General features: G+C 38.2%; 1 protein-coding gene and 1 long non-coding RNA gene across 14 annotated transcripts in view; one reads left to right on the plus strand and one right to left on the minus strand.

Annotated features, from left to right (window-relative positions):
- Positions 1-19,965, plus strand: part of abca5 (ATP-binding cassette, sub-family A (ABC1), member 5) — a 96,598-nt gene that overhangs the window by 31,498 nt on the left and 45,135 nt on the right. For all 8 annotated transcript variants that reach the window (XR_011354949.1, XM_069930190.1, XM_069930189.1 and 5 more), the window contains 6 exons: positions 257-315; positions 1,783-1,893; positions 3,098-3,273; positions 4,059-4,178; positions 11,535-11,673; positions 11,995-12,085. Coding sequence is in view for 7 of the 8 variants with exons in the window: in XM_069930190.1 (XP_069786291.1) it covers positions 257-315; positions 1,783-1,893; positions 3,098-3,273; positions 4,059-4,178; positions 11,535-11,673; positions 11,995-12,085 (696 nt within the window). In the remaining variant the exon portion in view is untranslated. The remainder of the gene's footprint in view (positions 1-256; positions 316-1,782; positions 1,894-3,097; positions 3,274-4,058; positions 4,179-11,534; positions 11,674-11,994; positions 12,086-19,965) is intronic.
- Positions 1-19,965, minus strand: part of LOC138759565 (uncharacterized) — a 77,856-nt gene that overhangs the window by 3,718 nt on the left and 54,173 nt on the right. Inside the window, exons 5-6 of one of the 6 annotated variants that reach the window (XR_011354950.1) lie at positions 16,524-18,449; positions 13,560-13,939 (exon numbers count right to left, since the gene is read on the minus strand). The exons of 1 other annotated variant lie outside the window; for it this stretch is intronic. This is a non-coding gene — a long non-coding RNA (uncharacterized lncRNA). Of the gene's footprint in view, positions 1-13,559; positions 13,940-13,970; positions 18,450-19,965 lie in introns of those variants that run through there. 4 more of the 6 variants (XR_011354952.1, XR_011354951.1, XR_011354956.1 and 1 more) reach the window with 4 other exon arrangements.

Below are 19,965 nucleotides of genomic sequence, written 5' to 3' on the forward strand. Positions count from 1 at the left end.
TCAGAATCACTGTTTAGTAGGGTTCTTTTTTATCATGAGACTAATGGCTTGGCAAATAAATATTGTACCTTGAGCTATTCTGTCAAGTATTATCCAATGAAGTTGAACCCATTATATTATTTTTACAAATACTGGCATTGCAACTTGACAACCAAACTGGGCTATAGCTGAGTTGATTCTGCATTGAATAGGCCAATAAGGAAATAGTATGGAGTAACGAGTGCAAATATTGATGACAATGTATAATACTTTTCAGGTTAAGTGATGTTCATAAGTTATACAAGGGAAAGGAGAAGAAGGTGGAAGCTCTGAAAGGTCTGTGTTCCTGATGGTTCAATGTATTATCCAATGTATCCACTGTACGCATGATCATTATATTGAGGGATTTTTGTGACAATGTATGTGAATGTAAAGAATTTATTTTATATGCAGTCCATCTTTGTTTATGGCATTTGTTGGTCAGCTTCATTTTAACATTTAACAAAATCTGAGTAGATTTGATTTATGACTGATTCCATCCCTCTTCGGCTATTGTGTTATGCTAATTCATACGACTTTTCAGCACCTCTTTTGCTCCAATTCAGCTCATTTGAAGACTCCACACTTAATTTTACATTGTAAGTTGAGGTTTTCTCTCACAATGTTTGTGTTCTCCGTGTCACTACTTGATTCAGGTGTCCAAGGTGGGTGACGCTGGGTGAATTGACCTGGGGCTGTAGTAAATGCAGCTGAAATATTAGCTTACAACGGTCTATAGTAGCAGCCCATGGGGACTATCCCTGCATTGGAGCTTTTATTGATTTAATTGCATAAATAATCAACAACAGAAGGGAGTTAAACAGGAAAGTCTGCAGTCACTGTAACTGTAGTGAAGAACACAAAAATGCTGGAGAAACTCTGGTCACACAGCACCTAGAGGAAGCAAAGGAACATTACCAATGTTTTGGGCCTGAGCTGTTCGTCAAGGTACGAGCAGGCTCCTGCCTGCTTTCTGATTATATCTTGACGAAGGGCTCAGGCCCAAAATGTTGGTTATGTTCCTTTGCTTCCTCTAGGTACTGTGTGACCAGCTTGAGTTTCTCTAGCATTTTTGTGTATTCCAGCACTAGGAAGGGATTTTTTTTTTGTTCGCGCTGATTATGATCGAAAATTAATTATCTGAGAAGACTAAGAATGGAGTTGATCAGTATTTAAAAATGAGAACTATGGTGAAAGATGAGATAAGTAAAATATAATGGAAAGATCTTGCAAGGAACGGGATCAGGCAGATTGGACCAATTGGTATCTTTTTGTGATGTAATTAAAAGGTTGTGATTATGTGCTTAGATGCCTTTTTTCAGTTTTTTGGGGGGACATGAGCTTTCATGGCAAAACCTGCGCCTGTTTGAATTGCTTTAACCTTGCTGGAGGGTTGCAATGTGCAGGTTAGGGGGTTGCAGGAATAGAGGAATGATGAAGGAAGGATGATGTATTTCCAGGTCATAATATTGTGTGATTTGGAGGAGAACATGAAGTCATGGTGTTTCCATGTGCCTTGGTTGTGGAGCTGATGGATTAGGTGTTACCTTCGCTGATGTGAACAATTTCAGTATATGTGCATTTGACAAATTGCAGCCACAAAACAATGAAAGTGGCGGACAGGAATATATCCGGTAAAGGACGGGACCTTGTCTCAGCTGGTGACTGATTGAAAGACAAAAAAAATTGATGTGGATTTCTTTGAAGGCGACAAAGAATTTATTTAGAATTAATAATTTATGTGATTATTCATTTTCTCTTCAGGTTTGTCGTTTGATATATATCAAGATCAAATTACAGCACTATTAGGCCACAGCGGAACTGGAAAAACTACCTTAATTAACATTCTCTGTGGACTGTGTCCTCTGTCAGATGGTAAGTTGGTATTTGTGCACCACACAGGGCTCTATTAGAACTACTTTCCTACTTGTACACGTATGAAAATTAATAAAAGCACAGTTATTTCAGGAATGCTGATGTGGTTGAAAATGAAATGAAAAGGGGAGGCATGTGACTTGAACTGCAGCTGTTTGAATCAGCTCGGAGACAAGCCACATTAGAATTTTATTCATGAAGAATGGGAATGTTTAGTCACAACCTAAGTGCATGAATGGATATCTGAGTATGATCATAAAAAGAGAAAGTTACTCTGATTAAAGCTGATTTCTGTCCAACACAGGGTACTAACCACAAGTCAGCAAGGTATGGTAGGGGTAAAATAACAAAATTTGAGAAGATTATTCAAAAAGAATACAGGTTGTCCCCATGTTCTGTGTGACGGATCCCCCTCCCTCCTCCCCCTCCCTCTCCTCCCCCTCCCTCTCCTCCCCCTCCCTCTCCTCCCCCTCCCTCTCCTCCCCCTCCCTCTCCTCCCCCTCCCTCTCCTCCCCCTCCCTCTCCTCCCCCTCCCTCTCCTCCCCCTCCCTCTCCTCCCCCTCCCTCTCCTCCCCCTCCCTCTCCTCCCCCTCCCTCTCCTCCCCCTCCCTCTCCTCCCCCTCCCTCTCCTCCCCCTCCCTCTCCTCCCCCTCCCTCTCCTCCCCCTCCCTCTCCTCCCCCTCCCTCTCCTCCCCCTCCCTCTCCTCCCCCTCCCTCTCCTCCCCCTCCCTCTCCTCCCCCTCCCTCTCCTCCCCCTCCCCCCCTCCCCCTCCCTCTCTCTCCCCCCCTCTTGGTGTGTTATTTTTGCAACATAGACATACATGCAGCACAATACAGGCCCTTTCAGCCTATAACCCCCATACCGTTTTGAAAGGTGGGAAGAAACCAGAGCACCAGGAGGAAACACATGCAGACACGGGAGAATGTACAAACTCTTTACAGACAAGGCCAGGTCTCTGATGCTGTAACAGTGTTGCACTAACTTTGGTGCCTTTGTTGAGATTTCATTTCTTTTGTTTATGTAGTTAGTAATCAGGTTTACGTTATAATTCATTGATGTTGTTTATTAAAACTGTGCATATTGTAATTGAATTTCATACACATATCTCTAAAATATAATCATTAATTAGAATAAGGATTTGTTTGCAACCATATTAAGTGCAATGGACCGATGTGCTTTTTAAAAAAATTTCCTGTTTCACAGGCTGTGCAACAGTTTATGGGAACAGAGTTTCTGAATTAGATGAAATAATTGAAATCAGAAAGATCATTGGTTTTTGTCCACAATTTGATGTACTATTCTACAGCCTTACAGTAAAGGAACATTTAAAGATAGTTGCTATGATCAAAGGAATTGCAGGAAAAGAAATTGATAAAGAGGCAAGTCTCCTGATCAATTATTCTCTTATCAACTGTGCGTATTTTTTCACTTTTTCATTTGTATGACCATGAATGTAAAAAAATAAATCCAGTGAATACATAACTTTTGTAGTTAATGCAGTAAAGTTGTCTAGTTCTTACTAAATTATCTGTATTTCAGAAACATGGATAACCATTTGGATGGGGAGGATAGCAATGTTTAATATACCATTTTGTTTGCTATCTTGAAAGAAGATTGGCACGTTACTCTCAATGTTCTCTTCATCTCTGGTTTATTGAATGATATACAAAAAACTGAAATATTGTCAGTGAATAAAGTCTAAAGTTTTTATGCACCTTTCCAAATATTTAATTCGTTAGAACCTGCGTGTACTTCTCCATGTTGAGGATTTGATTTCATGCATTTAAATGTTCCCTTTGAAATGTGTCTTTTCCTTGGTTTTTGTGGCCTGATGTAATTGTAAGGAAAAGGTATCGTTAAACAATTGGATGCACAGAATGTCCAAACAAAGGAATGAATACATAAATCTGTTTTGCCTTAGATTAAATTACATGACTAATAAATGGCTAATTAAAAACCCTCTCTTTAAATAGTAAAAATGCTTTTCGTACAAAAATAAATATGTTGCAAGCTAGAGGTTATGCTAGTGTGCAAGAGCAGTAATTTTCTGAGGACATTATGTGACCCATCTTGTGCTGTTTTCTTTAATCCAATTTAAAACAAAAGTTTACATTTCAGCAGAATTAATTGTTGTTTTTAACTTTTTCCTCTTTGCTTCATTCAGGTGCTCAACATCATTAAAGAACTGGATATGGAAGCAATTGTGGATGTCCGTGCAGAAAAACTCAGTGTTGGACAAAAGAGAAAGCTTTCAATGGGAATGGCCATTTTGGGGGATCCAAAGGTAAGAGGGGAAATTAAAAATGTTGGCACAATTAGACTTGATGAGCAGTAAAATTCTGTTTTGTTTACTGGAGTCAGTGCAAGTTATTGTATGAAACAGCTGCATTATTATTAAAATTGAATTCGAAAATATTAATCCTGCCTTGTTAGCTGCTAATAAAATTCCATAGACCTTATTTTGGGGTGGGAGGGTGAGGGAAGCCGTATAATATTAGATGAAATGTGGAAATTTAATGTCTCATTTTGATATTGTAATGAACTCACATTAATCTCTTTCATGCATATTATTACATTTTGTCATACCAGTGGCACAATGATTGAATCTTTAGTGTCTTTTCAGATCTGTGCTCAGAACATTCAGTTTATGAAATTACCCAGTTCAATTACTTATCAAAAGTTTTGTGGAATAGTTCATTCCGATAGAACTTTAGTAATGCCTAGTCAGTTTATAAAGTGGCCATAAATCTGTATCTTTTAGATTTAAAGAGAGCATCAAGTCATTCTGGCTCACAATGAGACCCTGCAAGAAGTATTGTTCATAATTAGATTTGAGACAGGGACTTGTCCAATAGAAGAGGAAAGTGTTAGTTTTACCCTGCCAAACTTTTGAAAGAAGTTCTAAATTTGCCATTATTATCTGAGCTACAGTTTTTATTGCTGGGGTGTACGTACAGTAAAATCCCTGTTATCCGTCACCTATGGGGTTTGTGGAAGCAGGATATTCAAATTTTGCATTTGCCTAAGACAAACTCTTAAAATGCTTAACTAATAAATCTGCATTAAGAATAAACAGTTTAACTTAAGAGGAAAATTGGAAGGAAGTGATTAAAAAAAAATTAGAGTCATGAGTTGTTTGCTCAGAAAATTGATATGTTGGAAAATTATAGTAGGCGAAACAACATAAAAATAGTGGACCTGAAGGAGGATATGAAGGAATTTATAAAAAATAATGGATCCCAAAGGTCCTGGGAATGACAGAAGTGCAAGAAGGAATGGAAATAGAAAGGGCACACAGAACACTAGCTCCGAAACCACAGACACATCAAAAACCAAGATCCATTTTAGTATAACTTTTGAGATATACGACAAGAGAAAATATACTGGAGAGGGCAAAGAATAAAATTAAAGACAATAAACAATTGGAATACAAGGGTCAAAAAAATATTTTTCTACCCAGACATAAGTTTTGAACTCTTAAAGAGGAAGGAGTTTGTTAATACAGCAAAATCGATCCTATGGAAAAAAGGTTATAAATTTATGTTAAGACATCCAGCTGTGCTTAAAATATTTATCCCTGGGGAGCAAAACAGACTGTTCTCGGATACGGAGGAAGCACAAGAATTTGCAGAACACCTGCAGGACAGGAGAGATGAAGAGATGTAACAAGAATGAAGAATGGCGATTAAAATATATATAAAGATGTAAAAACAATGTATATGTAAAGAACTAGAGAAGGGAAGAAAGGAAGTAAGGGGGATAAAAAGGGAGATCTTTGTTATATGTGTTTAAAAAAAAAAAAAAAAAGTGTTTTCGGGGGGGGGTGGGAATAACCGTCACTGCGAAATCAGTTGACGCTTGTGAGCAGGTTCGCAATCCAAATGGAAAGGTGAGTTGTGGTTGCCCAGCAAGGGATAAGGGACAACTCAGAGAGGGGGTGGGGATATTTGGGTTAAGGAAATATTGGATGTGGGAGTTGTTGGAGTATTTTATGATTTAAATGTGTTGTCATACATTGAGTTTAAAAAGGGAAAACTGAGAGATGAAAAGGGGGATGGTGGTGATGAGGAAGAGGAACTAAGGTGTAAACAGAATATGAGATGGCCATGTTGAACTATATGACAATAAACATTAATGGAATACATAACCAAATTAAAAGGAAGAGTGTATCAAATTTACTGAAAAAAGAAAAAAAATAGATATACCATTTGTGCAGGCAACGCATCTAACTGAAGTGGAACATAACAAATTAAAGAGAGGCTGGGTGGGACACATAGCGGCAGTATCATATAATTCAAAAGTTAGAGGTGTAGCTATATTAATTAATAAAAATGTACCAATCAAAATAGAGGAGGAAATAATAGATCCAGCAGGGAGATATGTAATGATAAAGTGTCAAATATATTCAGAATTTTGGAATTTGCTCAATATATATGCACCTAATGAAGAGGATCAAAAGTTTATGCAAGATTTTTTGAAGATTGTAGATGCACAAGGAGATATATTGATAGGAAAGGATTTTAACCTTAATTTGGATCTGATGTTGGATAAAACTGGACAAAAGACTAGTAAAAAGAATGGCCAAATTTATGGTTAAATCAATGCAGGAAATGAAACTTATAGATATATGGAGGAGACAGCACTCAAGAGAGAAGGAATACTCATATTATTCAAGTAGGTATAAAGCATACTCAAGGATTGTCGGCCCATATTCAAGGGAGAGTTAGGAAAACTGAATATAAAGCTAGACTACTATCAGATCATTCACCCCTATTATTAGCAATAGAACTGGAGGACATCCCACCAAGAGCATATAGATGGAGGTTAAACTCCATGCTACTTAAAAGGCAGGAATTTAGGGAGTTTATTGAACGCCAAATTGTCCTGGGTAAACTTGTACCTCTCACTTTGTTCGTTTTAGAGTATGGTCACAGTGTTTGAGCTACCGAAAGAAAATAGACACCCACACCGAGAGCAGTTCAGTTTATACAAATGTTTATTACAAATTCAAAAGCTGATTTCAAACTACAATATGCAAGCCCTTCCCAATTATACTTATCAACGCCTGGACTGGTCCCAACTGTCGAAGCGAGGCAATGACCACTCACTTGTAGTAGGTTGTCAGGGCGCAGGTAACAGCTTCTCCACCTCCCCCGACCGAGACGTTAGCTGGACACTAGAAGTTCTTCTTGCTCAGAGACGTTTCCACCCCTCAGAGAGTCTCCACTTCAGCAGTGGGACCATGGCTTACATTACCCAAAAAATTGTTTACTCATAGCTTATCTCTTTGAACAAATGATTTAATTATCTTCAAGGTCTCTTGACAGTCTGTGACCAACAAAAGGCAACTTCATCTCTGGGCCTCATGGTGTAAATTAGATTATGTCTACTGGTGCAACTGCTTCCCTTCTTGCATAAGCTGGTCTAAATCCTCCATTACATTCCACCCCTTGGTCGCAAGCCTGTCACTTACGAGACCTTACAAGCATTTGAGTACAGAAGGAGCGAAAAAGAGAAATTAAAACTCTAATAATCACAAAAATAAGCAATAATGCGAGCAACCAACAGAAAATATTGTGGTCCAATCCCCCCAAATGTACCATTTAACCATGAAAAAGGATTCCAATCAAGGCTCAAACTATCCTTGTGGGCCACAATGCCCAGACACTGAAGCTCACGAACAGATTTTGAAACATGCTGAACAATGAAAGCCTTCATTAGAGGGCAGATAATAAGTTATGTAACTAAGATGAAAAAGGAAATAGAGCAGTTGGAAAGGGAGATAGTAAGTACAGAAAAGGAACTGGTAAAAAGGGATGATATAACAAAAAGGAGAGAATTGGCGGACAAAAAAATAAAATACGAAACATTACAAACATATAAGGAGGAGGAGAACATAACGAAAATAAAGCAAAAGTGTTACGAACTAGGAGAAAAAGCACAAAATATTAGCCTGGCAACTTAAAACAGAACAAACTAAAAGAACTGTATTGGCACCAAGGAAAAAGGACCAACAAATTACATAAAATCCAATAGAGATTAATGAAAACTTTAAGGAATTTTATGAACAATTATACCAAACTGAGAACGAGGGGAAAGATGATAAAGTAGAAGAGTTTTTAGCTAAAATTGAACTGCCGAAATTACAAGAAGAGGAACAAAACAAACTGATAAATCCATTGGAAATAGAGGAAGTACAGGATATATTAAAAAAGCTACCGAACAATAAAACGCCTGGAGAGGATGGATGCCCACTAGAATTCTATAAAACATTTAAAGAGTTAATAATTCCTCCTCTCCTGGAAGTAATGAACCAAATAGAGGAAACACAAAACTTGCCAGATTCATATAAGACAGCAATAATTACAGTAAAACCAAAGATGAGGAAGGATCCACTAACACCAGTATGACATAGACCAATATCTCTACTTAATTCAGATTATAAGATAATAGCAAAATTATTAGCAAACATATTGGCCGATTATGTACCAAAAATAGTAAAACAAGATCAAACTGGATTTATTAAGAAAAGACGAACAGCGGATAATGTCTGTAAATTTATTAATTTATTCATGCAGTTCAAGGAAATAAGAAGCCAACAGTGGCTGTTGCTTTAGATGCAGAAAAAGCCTTTAACAGAGTAGAATGGAATTGTTTATTCAAAGTATAACAGAGGTTCAATCTACCAAAAAAATATATTAATTGAATTAAAGGATTATATAATGGACCATTGGTGAAGGTAACAGTAAATGGATATGTATCGAACCAATTTAAATTAAGTAGGTCAACTAGATAGGGATGTCCATTATCCCCCCCCCTCACTGTTCGCTTTAGCAATAGAACCATTGGCAGAACTGATTAGAACAGAAAATATAATAAAAGATAAAAATAAAGGAGAAGGAGTATAAAGTCAGTTTATTTGCAGATGACATCATAGTATACTTAACAGAACCAGAAATATCAATAAAAGAATTACATAAGAAATTGAAGGAGTATGGAGAAATATCGGGGTACAAGATCAACGCAAATAAAAGTGAAGTGATGCCAATGAGTAATGCGGATTATACAGAATTTAAAAAAGAATCACCATTTAAATGGCAAACGCAAGCAATCCGTTACCTAGGTATTAGGTTAGATAATAACTTAAGCCACCAGTACAAATTAAATTATGAGCCACTAATAAAGAAATTGCAGGAAGACTTAGAGCATTGGAAAGAATTACCGCTAACGTTGATAGGGAGGGTAAATTGCAAGGATTAAGGATACAATACTTATTTCAATTGTTACCAATTCCCTTAATGGAGAATTTCTTTAATGAACTAAGAGAATAATAAGGAAATTCTTGTGGAAAGGAGGGAAACCGAGGATAGCGTTAGATAAATTAACAGAGAGGTACAACCAAGGTGGTTTGCAGTTACCAAACTTTAAAAATTATTATAGAGCAGCACAATTAAGGTATTTATCAGATTTTTACCAGACAAGGGAAAAACCAGACTGGACTAAGATAGAACTAGATAAAATAGGGGAGAAGGTACCGGAACATATACTATATAAGTGGGATGAAAAGCTGGTACAATATAAAAGCTCACCAGTACTGCATCATTTACTCAATATATGGAAGAAGATCCACTTAGAAAGGAAAAAAACGAATTACCAAATACCAAAATTACTATTGACACAAAATCCACTAATCCCTTTTACAATAGACAACCTTTCCTTTAGAGAAAAGGAATTAAAAGAATAGAAAATTGTTTTTTGGGAAATAATTTATTAACATTTGAACAGTTGAAGTACAAATATGGAATAACTCATGGTACAATGTTTTCATATCATCAACTGAAAGCTTATTTAAAGGATGAAGTTGGAAACAGACTGAGATCACCTGAAGGAAGCAGCTTTGAATATGTGATTACAGACACAATGATAATTAAAAGATTTATAACGAACATGTACATTAAGATAAGGAAAATGATGAAATAAGCTATAAACTCAAACAAAAGTGGGAAAAGGATTTAAACATAAAGATAATAAGTGAAGTATGGGAAAAGTTATGTTCTGGAACTAGGAAGATTATAATAAACACAAGGTTATGCATGATACAGTATAATTGGTTACACAGGTTATATATCACTCTCCAAATTTTTTTTTTAATGGGATCCAACATTATCAGATAGATGTTTTCGCTGTAAGAAGGAAATGAGAACAACAGTACATGCAATTTGGGTATGTGAGAAAGTGAAAATGTTTTGGGAAGATCTAAATCAGATATTAAATAAAATCACAAAAAATAACCTAACAAAAAAATCCAGAGATCTTTCTTCTAAGTAATATAAGAAGTAAGGAATTAGGCCTCAAATTGGATAAAGCGCAAAAAAGATTTATTATGATAGCCTTAGCAGTTGCAAAAAAATGTATAATGTCAACTTGGAAAATGGAAGAGAGCCTGAGAATACAGCAATGGTACATGGAAATGAATAAATGTATTCCATTGGAAAAAAAAACATATAATTTAAGAAATACCGTCACAGTATTTGAACAAATTTGGGAACCGTACATGAAACATAACAGACCTCCACCCCCTAAAATGATAAGACAAAACGACTTGATCCAGTGTATAAAAGTAGATGACACATTTTTCTTGTTTATTTTTCATTGTGTGATGACATTGTTTAATGGTTTTATTGTATTATATATGTTGAATATTTATTGGTTTTGGAGTGGGGTGGGGGGGAGGGAGAAAATGCCACTGTGTATATTTAATGAGAAATGTTTATGTATATTTTGGTTGATATGGTTCACAGTATGAAAAGTAAAAAATTAAGAAAAAGATTAAACATTTTAAAAGACTAGAGTAAAATGTAAAGAAATTTGAAAAAAATCAGTAATGTAGTCCTTAATTATGTGAAGTTTACTTAATCAGGTAATTTCTATAACTTAGAAAATTTTGATTTGAAGCCCGATCGCTGGGTCTGGGACAGCGTTGTGCTAACCATCATAATTAACCCTCCCCCACCCAAAGTTTACAGATAAAGCTTTACTAATATACTTAAAACTAATAAAGATAAAAACTCTTTCTAAGCAGGGTTAGGGAGAGTTGCCCAGCATCCTGGGTGCCACCATTTTATTCAAATGCAATTTTATTCAAACAGCTGCTCTGGGCAGGGCATGACTGGAGTGCACCACTGATTGAATGTTTGCTCTCATCTTCTTCAGAAAACATTGACTTAACAATTTTAAAATTTTATTTCATTCTTTTTATTTGTTTATTTGGGGGTTTTTTTGCCGGTTGCTTCAATTCTGGATACCAGGAATTTTACTGTAATTGTTAACTGCTGAGCGAGAAGTTTACTTGGTCATGATTTAGTTTCAGAAATTGAATTATAACTGTACCTTCCTTCATCCCTTTTAATTCCTTGATTTCGTCTCTCTACATTTTGTTTGGCTGTAAAATTTTAACCTTAATGGTCCTTTTGATTTCAGAAAAAAACTGGCATTACAAAGTGAAATTTGTCTCTGCCAGTTAGTCACATTATAACTGAGGTTAAATCATCCTTGTCTGCATGTTTTGAGTAATGTTCTCAATAGGAATTTAGCTTTATGTTCCCTGCAACCCAAGTAATATTTTAATTTAACCTAAAAGGTTTTACTTCTTGACGAACCAACTGCTGGGATGGACCCCTGTTCTCGGCAGCAAGTGTGGGCTTTGCTGAAAAAGAAGAAGGCAGGAAGGGTGATACTGATGACTACTCATTTCATAGATGAAGCTGATTTTCTTGCAGGTTAGTGCAAAAAAACTTGGCTGAAAATTGAAATTTCACTCCCTACCTTCACCCCATTGACAAAATACCTTTTTTTTTTAATCCTGAATTTTGAAAACACCTTTAGAAATGGTTTGCAGCACATTGCAAACTTCAGTATTGGTCCCCACTTGTATTCCTTGAAATACTAATTTGTTCACTGGTATAGCACACTCTGACCTTGTGGTCCATCCTGTAAATGCCAAGATTTGAAATAATGCAAACAATTTATGAGCAGTGCAAAAGATTTGTGACTTAATTTATCACATAAAGCCAATAGAAATTATGTTTGTCTTGGTACAGATCGTAAAGGTGTCATCTCTCAAGGGCAACTCAAATGTATTGGGTCCTCACTGTTCCTGAAAGCAAAGTTTGGTGTGGGTTACAATCTCAGGTAATGTATTTTTGGGTGAGATTTTGAGGCACTCTATCTTAAATGTATTTGATGTTTTTAACGTTTAGAATTAAATTCTGGCGCTTTTAAGGCACCTTAAATTAAAACCAATATTGAAATATTGGTTGAACAGTTTTCCAACTTGCTCTTCCAATATACAGTACAACTCCAATTATCCAAAATGGTCGGGACCGGGCCTATGTCGGATAAACATTTCTTTGGATAACTGGTCATTTTTTTAAAAACACCCCAGTAGCACTTATAAAAGTGTTTAAACAACAAGGGAAGGCTTTCTTAAGCATTAAAATAATGTTTATATTTCACCAAAAAAAATGTTGGCCACCGCTGATCACTGACACCTCCCCACCGAGGTCACCACTCCTTCCCAGGAGCCCAAGGTCCTCACTTCTGCCTGGGAGGCCGCTCTCCTTGATGATGCCGGGACAAGGGATTCTTCCGACCGCTTGCGGCTGGGAGACAGTGGCATGTAGTTTGAGAGGGAGAGTTGGAGAAAAAAGTCAATAGGGGTAGGTAAAGAAAAAATGGAAAGGGAAATGAGGATGATTGTTCTAATTTCATGTCGGGTGAATTTTTTTTCAACCTGTGAGGTCAGGTCAGCTCCAAAAAAATTTCAGATTCTTGAGGATTTCTGATTTGTTTCAGATATCCTCAATTATCTGAAATTTTTAAAAAACTTACGGATAAATGAAGGTTTTGGAGATAGTCACAGTTGTACTCTGTTGTTAAAGCTTTAGACAAAAGCTTTTTTCAACCGTAATGCTGCAAATTTGAAAACTGTTAAAAAATAGAATTTGAAATGGAGTCATCTTGGTTTTGACCCAGAGATGTGGTTTTTCAGCCTCAGGCTGTACATTTATTTTAAGTTTCCATCAAGTTTGTGTGAAAAAGCTTGCTCTTATTTTCCGCTGAACTTGACTTTCTAAGAATAGAATTTGCAATGCTTATAAAAATGAACTTGCATGTAAATCTCTTGGGAAGTTGTCACAATGTTTATGACCTTCACTGCTCTCTGGTTTACAAATGATTCCCCAAGTGGAAAACCTGGATTTGACAGACTACCTGCTCTCCCAGGATACCAGAGATAATGATCCCATTCCAGCCTTCAAGTCTCTGGTGATCATATTCAGTTAATGATGGCCCTGCTTTTTAATTCATTATTTTAAACTTCTTAAATTGAATTTTACAAAAAAAAGTCTAGATACCTGTTTTATGTAGTAATACTTGTGGGACTTAACAAACCTGGCAAAATGAAGTTTCTCATCTCTAACTCCCCATCCAGACCTTTTTACTGACTTTAAGGTTGAAGTGTTTTGGGTCTCACTTGTCTCCACTGAACCAAGACTTATCAGTTATGCAAGGGCCTAAGTCAGCTCTGGGGTAATCAAAGTTGATTTTTAAAAATGTGGTCACTCCTTCCCTATTTCCTACAGCCTATTGATACTGAATAAGCTCCTTATTTTGACGTATACACTGATTTTAATCATTCAATTAGTGGCATCCATGATAATTCTCTTAAACTACATTGGATTATTGTACTGCATTAAAAGTTTTGTATAGTAGCAATTTTTGTATCTGTTGAAAATAATTTTGAATCCATGAGCTCTTGTTACTGATTCATTTGATAAAGAGAATATTTTTTCTCCAGTTATTCCAACAAGACTTTACAGTGTTCATTAAGTGTCACTTCTTGTCCTTCTCTGTTCCAAGAACCATCATAATTTGGTGTCTCATTTCTGGTTAAGATGCTGAGACTTTTTTTGTACTATATCTAGGTCATTCACAAGTTTCTTCTGGTGTGATGTCCCAAATTGTTAATGGTATTCTATTGGAGACCTAATCAATGAAAAGTAGAATTTCCTTTAGTCATGAAATCAGGATTATATTTTTGCAGTATTTTCAAATTAATTCTATATGATTTATTTCACAAAACAGTACATGTCAATCAGAACTTATTCTCATGAAGATGTGTCATGAAATTTGTGGTTTTGTGGCAGCATTACAGGTGCAAAATTGATATTAATAACATTTTGAAAAATATATAAATTGGTGCAAAACAAGAGAAAAGGTGAAACAGTGTCTGGTTCATTGTACATTCAGAAATCTGATGAGTGAGGGGAAGAAGCTGTGTTGTACTGTTGGCTGTTCTTCAGGCTCGTGTACCTCCTTCCTGATAAAAGCAGTGAGAAGAGGACATAGCCTGGGTGGTGAAGATCTTTGATGGTAGAGGCTGCTTTCTTGAGATGCGGCCTCTTGTAGCTATCCTTAATGGAGTGACAAGTAGTGCCCATGATGGTGCTGGCTGAGTTCACAATGCTCTGTACCTTTTCCTGTCCTGCACATTGGCCCCTCCATACCAAACAGTGATGCAATCAGTCAGAATGCTCTGCATGGTACACCTGTAGAAATTTGCAAGTTGTTGGTGACATATCAAACCTCCTCAAACTCCTAACAAGTATAGCTGCTGGCAAGCCTCCGCCTTCATGATTGCATCGACATGAAGGCCACAGGACAGATATTCAGAGACATCCAGGAATTTGAAGTTCTTTACCCTTACCACTGTTGACCTCTCGTTGATGTCTTTTTGTGTTCTCCTGCTTTCCCCTTCCTGAAATTCACAATCAATTCCTTAGTTTTGCTAATGTTCAGTGCAAGGTTGTTATTAAGACACCTCTCAACTAGCTGATCTGTCCATGGGCATATAGGGAGGGGTTGGTTTGCCCAGGCCACCACGCATCTCTGCTCTGGGCCTGGACACAGGCTGTTACCTTCTCTGTGAACAGGCTGCTGGTGTACAAGGGCCATCCCTGACTTCTCCGACCCCACTCCGTCAGAGGCCGAGCCTCACATTCCATCCCCAGGCCTGGGCCACTTCATCATATGGGGAAAGGCCAGTTGCTGTGGGAACGATGCTGGGTGATGCTACACAGGCCCTCTGATGTCATCACGCAGAGATGCAGAAAGTTCATAGCAAGTCATTCCATCTTGTGCGCTTTGGCTGCGACTGCCCTGTCATGAGATGGCCAGCCCCGCTGTATGAACGTTGACGTCACAGGGCCTAAACGCTGATCCTGAGCACTGTTGCCCCAGCAACGAGATGGTTCCTGGAGGAGGCTGAGACCGCGGCCCATGTCCGGACCCCAGATTGGAGGTGAGATGTGCGGCTCTCCAGGAGTGAAGGAGCCCAGGACTGGGATATGGTGGAGCAGGGCCACCATTATTGTTCATTTGTTTATCTTTTTGCTTTCTCTGTTTGACCTTTTTATCTTCTTCTTATTCTTGCTTTGCCTGAATTTTCCCACTGTTTTGTCCAAATTTGGGAGGGCAGTTGCCTTCCCGCCCCCCAAAAAAAACATGGTGGGGGGGGGGGTTTGTATGCCCTTGGATCTTTCTTACTCCTGTACTCTTTCTCATTTCCATGTGATTCTGTCAATAACCGTGGTATTATAAATGGCATTTGAATTGTGCCTAGCTGCACGGTCATTGGTATAGAGAAAAGGGATTAGCACGCATCCTTGAGGTGCGCCTGTGTGGTTGTAAGTGAGGAAGAGACATTGTAACTGTTCCACACTGACTGTGGTCTTCCAATGAGGAAGTCCAGGATCCAGTTGCAGAACGAGATGCAGAGGCCTGGGTTTTGAAGCTTGCTGACCAGTACTGAGGAAATGATGGTGTCAAAAGCTGAGCAGTAATCGATTAAAAAGTAGCCTGATGTGGGAGGTGTTACTCTTGTCCAGGTAATCCAGGGGTGGGTAGAGAGCCAGTGAGATTGCATCTGCTGTAGAGTGATTGTGATGGTAGGCGAATTGCAGTGGGTCCAGATTTTTACTTGGGTATGTGTTCATTCTGGCTCTGACCAATCTCTTATAGCATTTAATCACCATAGCTTTGAGTGCTACTGGGTGATGGTCATTGAGGCAGCTCACTCTGCTCTTCTTGGACACTGGCAAGATTGATGCCCTTTTGAAGCAGGTGGGAACCTCTGACTGCAGCAGAGTGTTTGAAAATGTTTGTGGACTCTCCAGCTAGTTAGTTGGCGCAGTATTTCAGTGGCCTGTCAGGTAAGACCATCGGAGCTGGACGCCTTGCAAGGGTTCAGCTTTTTGAAAGATGTTTTGACTTTGGACTCAGATATCGCAGGGTTACCAACTTCTGCAGGAGTTCTCACTGCTACTGTTGAATTTTCCTTTTCAAAGGAGGATAAAATGTGTTCAGCTCATTTGGAGTGAAGCCACACAGCCATTTATGATGTTAGGCTTTGCCTTCTACAGTTCCCCGTATCCGAAATGCATGGGACCAGTCATTGTTCGGTTTTTGGGTTTTAGGAACAAATCCGAAAAAATCCAAAAACAGCACAGTAACAGCAGAGGAATACAAACGATGACATGAAAATTCACATGAAATCATGTTTAATGCGTACCAAAAAAGAAACTTAATCTCTACTGCTGTCCCCGACACCTCCCAACTGGCGCTGCTGGTCTGAGACTACGGTCCCCGCTCCTGCCCGGGAGCCAGAGGCAACTTCTTTGCTGCGGACTATGTTGAGAATGGAGTCGCCATTGTCGACTCTGGCTGCAGCTGATACTGAAGACTTGGACCCAGCTCCATTTGGCATCTTCCCGGCCAGAAGCAAAGATTTCTGTTTTTGTAATCAAACCGGTGCCAACAGAACACAAATAAAGCTGTTAGCACAAATTTTCTTTCACCGATTTGGTGCCAATTATGTTAGTGACCGTGTCAATTTTCATAAAATTTCTTCCACAGATCCCTCCTCCTTAATCCTTTGGATTATTTCATTTACCCACCCCTATTTACTTTCACGTTGGTGTTTGCATTCTACAAATTTCACAGTGTTTTGCCATGAAAGGGATCATTATAAACCACAGGGTATGGTGCTTTGCCAGATATTCATCCTCATCACAGCTATCCTCTTCTGTCTCGTTCATATTATGACACTTTACCATTCTTTTTGGCTCTTAACTTATGTTGAAGTATGTTTTTTAGTAGCTATCATCATGTGAGTGTAATAATTGTTTGGCTGCACATTTTCCTGACACCAATAATAAAGCAAATAGCTCAACAAAGAATTAAACTAATCATTGCTACAATCAATATCCCATGTGTGAGCCAAGTTCCTAATCCAGAAAACCAATGCCATAAATTATTCCCCCATCCCTCAGTGAATAAATGTAATCTGCTAACTTGATCCCTTGTGTGGTTCACCGGATTGGTAATATTTTCAGAATTATCGGGCATCCAAGTACAACATTCTGTGCTGATCAAAGCCCAAGTGGCTCCCTTCTGCTGACAAATAATCTGGTGTCATTCTATTTTAAAGAGTTGCTGCCATTCATCATTTACCCTTTCTATGGCTTCTGCCTTATCATCGACCACCTGCTCTAAAATAGAGATCAGATTGTTAATCTTGATAGTCTGTCTGATCAATCCTAAGGAAGAGAACATAAGGGGTAAAGATTGTTCAACAGTACTGATTTCCCATGCATTTTGTTCCAGGGCTCAATCGGGATGACTGTAAATAATTCACATGTTGTATGTAGGGGGCAATATATCCTAAATAACAGGACCAGTCCAGTTGACAGAATACCAAGGGTATTCATTAAACCCACAAATGAAATAAGCAGTGAAATTGGTCTTATTTTCCATCCACAATGGTGCAATAGATCCCTCCCAAGGAAGTTAGCCTGATTTATTATTTACCCCAGCCCAATTAATGATAAGATGCCCTTTTGATGTAAGGTTATAAATGGGTTCTACCCATCTCCAGTTCCTTTCGCAATCGCTATTACCTACAATATTTCCACCCTGAACCATTTACACAAAGCAACCTTTTCCTTCACTGGGATATCCTAATGCTATGAATTCCAGGAAGCTATAGCTCTAGGGTATTCAAGAGTTTACCAGTATGCTTTTGATGTAATAGCCATTCCACCACACTGGATAAGTGAAATGACTGGGTGCAGTGGGGCCCCACCTTCAGTATGGACAGCTACTAAGGTCTGTCTTTTAGCACACAAATAAGTCGTACAGAGGAATGAATGTATTCTTGAGGATATCTTTTTTTTAACCGTTTAGTGTCGATTCCTTATGTAAGCTTGGCAGCACCATATTATTTCCCCATACCTTCTCCTAAAGGGGATCATTTAGCCAAAATTATACTCCCCACATTTTGCTTCTAAAATAAATGTAGATGAATAAATCAATGGTTAATATGGCAATCATGAATTGAAGGACCTCTTCATTTATTGGTTTCATTGTGACGTAGCGTGAACCATGTCAGGTTTCTCTTTCACGAGATATTAACAACACCAGATAGGGTCCTTTCCACCTAGGAGAGGAAAGAGAATCATGAGTAATGGCTTTCACAGAAATCACGTCATTAGGTTTAAAGGGTGTATATTTCCCTCTTTCATCGGGTATCCTGAACTCTGGAGTACATTTTCTGGGCTATTTCACACATTGCTTAGGCATAATTTAGGGTAGCCTCATCTATCCAAATTGGGGCTACCTTATTTGGAGTAACAGGAGGTTTAGATCCAGTAGGTATGGGTGAGGCCATCAATATCTCATAAGGAGTTAACCCAATTAACCTATTTCTCAACAAGTACTGTACATTACAATGGGCAGAGCTAATGATGGGAACAAACCTTTATTAATGCCTTCTTAATTTTTGCATTCATCCTTCAACTATTCCAGAGGATTTAGGCTGGTATGGATATGTAACTGCCACCTGAATCCCAGACCTTCAGTGAGCCCTTTTACTAACGTATTAGCAAAATAAAATCTCTGATTACTGTTAGTAAAAACACAAAATGCTGGAGAAGCTAAGCAGGTCAAACAGTGTCCTTTATGTAGCAAAGGCAAAGATACAGATACTTCCTCGATCACTGTTAATCCCCAAGGGTATACCAAATCATGGAATCACTTCTTACATAGGACTTTTGCATCATCTCTTTTAGTCGGGTAATCTTTTACCACCAAGAGAACACATCAACTAAACCAACGAATATTTGAATCGTTTGCTGCAAACACGTGTACAAAATCTATTTGTAGCTGCTCAAATAGCATATCAGGGCCAGTTTTCCTTGAGTCCTGCCCCTACTGTGTTGTTGACAGACTACACGTGTCTGTACTACCTGCTACCATTACCGCTATTCCGGTGCAAAAACATTGGTGGGTAATATCCTGCAGCATTCCTCTTTTGCCCACGTGAGCCTATAAAGGTCAGTCATCGGGTGCCCCCAGCCAGTAGCACCTATGATACATCCAGTGCGGTGCCAGGTACATATCTCTTGAAATGTGGCTGCATTTTGGGCTTGCTGTAGTTGGAGGACTATCTTTAGGGGCTGATGATTGCAAAATGGACTGTAGGGGTTAAAATGTGTCTCATGCAGCTTGTAGATTTGTTTAACATATTTCATGCTGTCTCCTGGCAACAGCCATTCTGAAGGTCATAGAATGCTTGCTAGAGAGAGATAAGCAGTCTAGTTTTTAGTCTTTGTTCAGTGAAATGGAGAATAGACAAAGACTGTCTGATAATTACTATTGACCATTTAACCAATCATTTAACCACGTCTAACAATGTATTAGAAACTTATAATAATGTTAACAATGTTTAATATAGCTTAATACACCTTGGAAAACTCAGCTTAACTCTAGTACAAATATGTTTGAACGAGTCAAGGATAAGAACAAGGTCTCTGTATTTCAAGCAGCTGAAAAGGAAAATAGTCACTTTAGGGACGATTGATGTAAAGTGATCTGTTTGGCATAGTAACCAACAAAAGCTTTGCCCTTGGAAACTGGGTCATTTCTGGTAGCTTCACCTTTAATAACTGCAACAC

Source organism: Narcine bancroftii, chromosome 3, assembly GCF_036971445.1.
Source record: "Narcine bancroftii isolate sNarBan1 chromosome 3, sNarBan1.hap1, whole genome shotgun sequence".
Lineage (NCBI taxonomy): Eukaryota > Metazoa > Chordata > Chondrichthyes > Torpediniformes > Narcinidae > Narcine > Narcine bancroftii.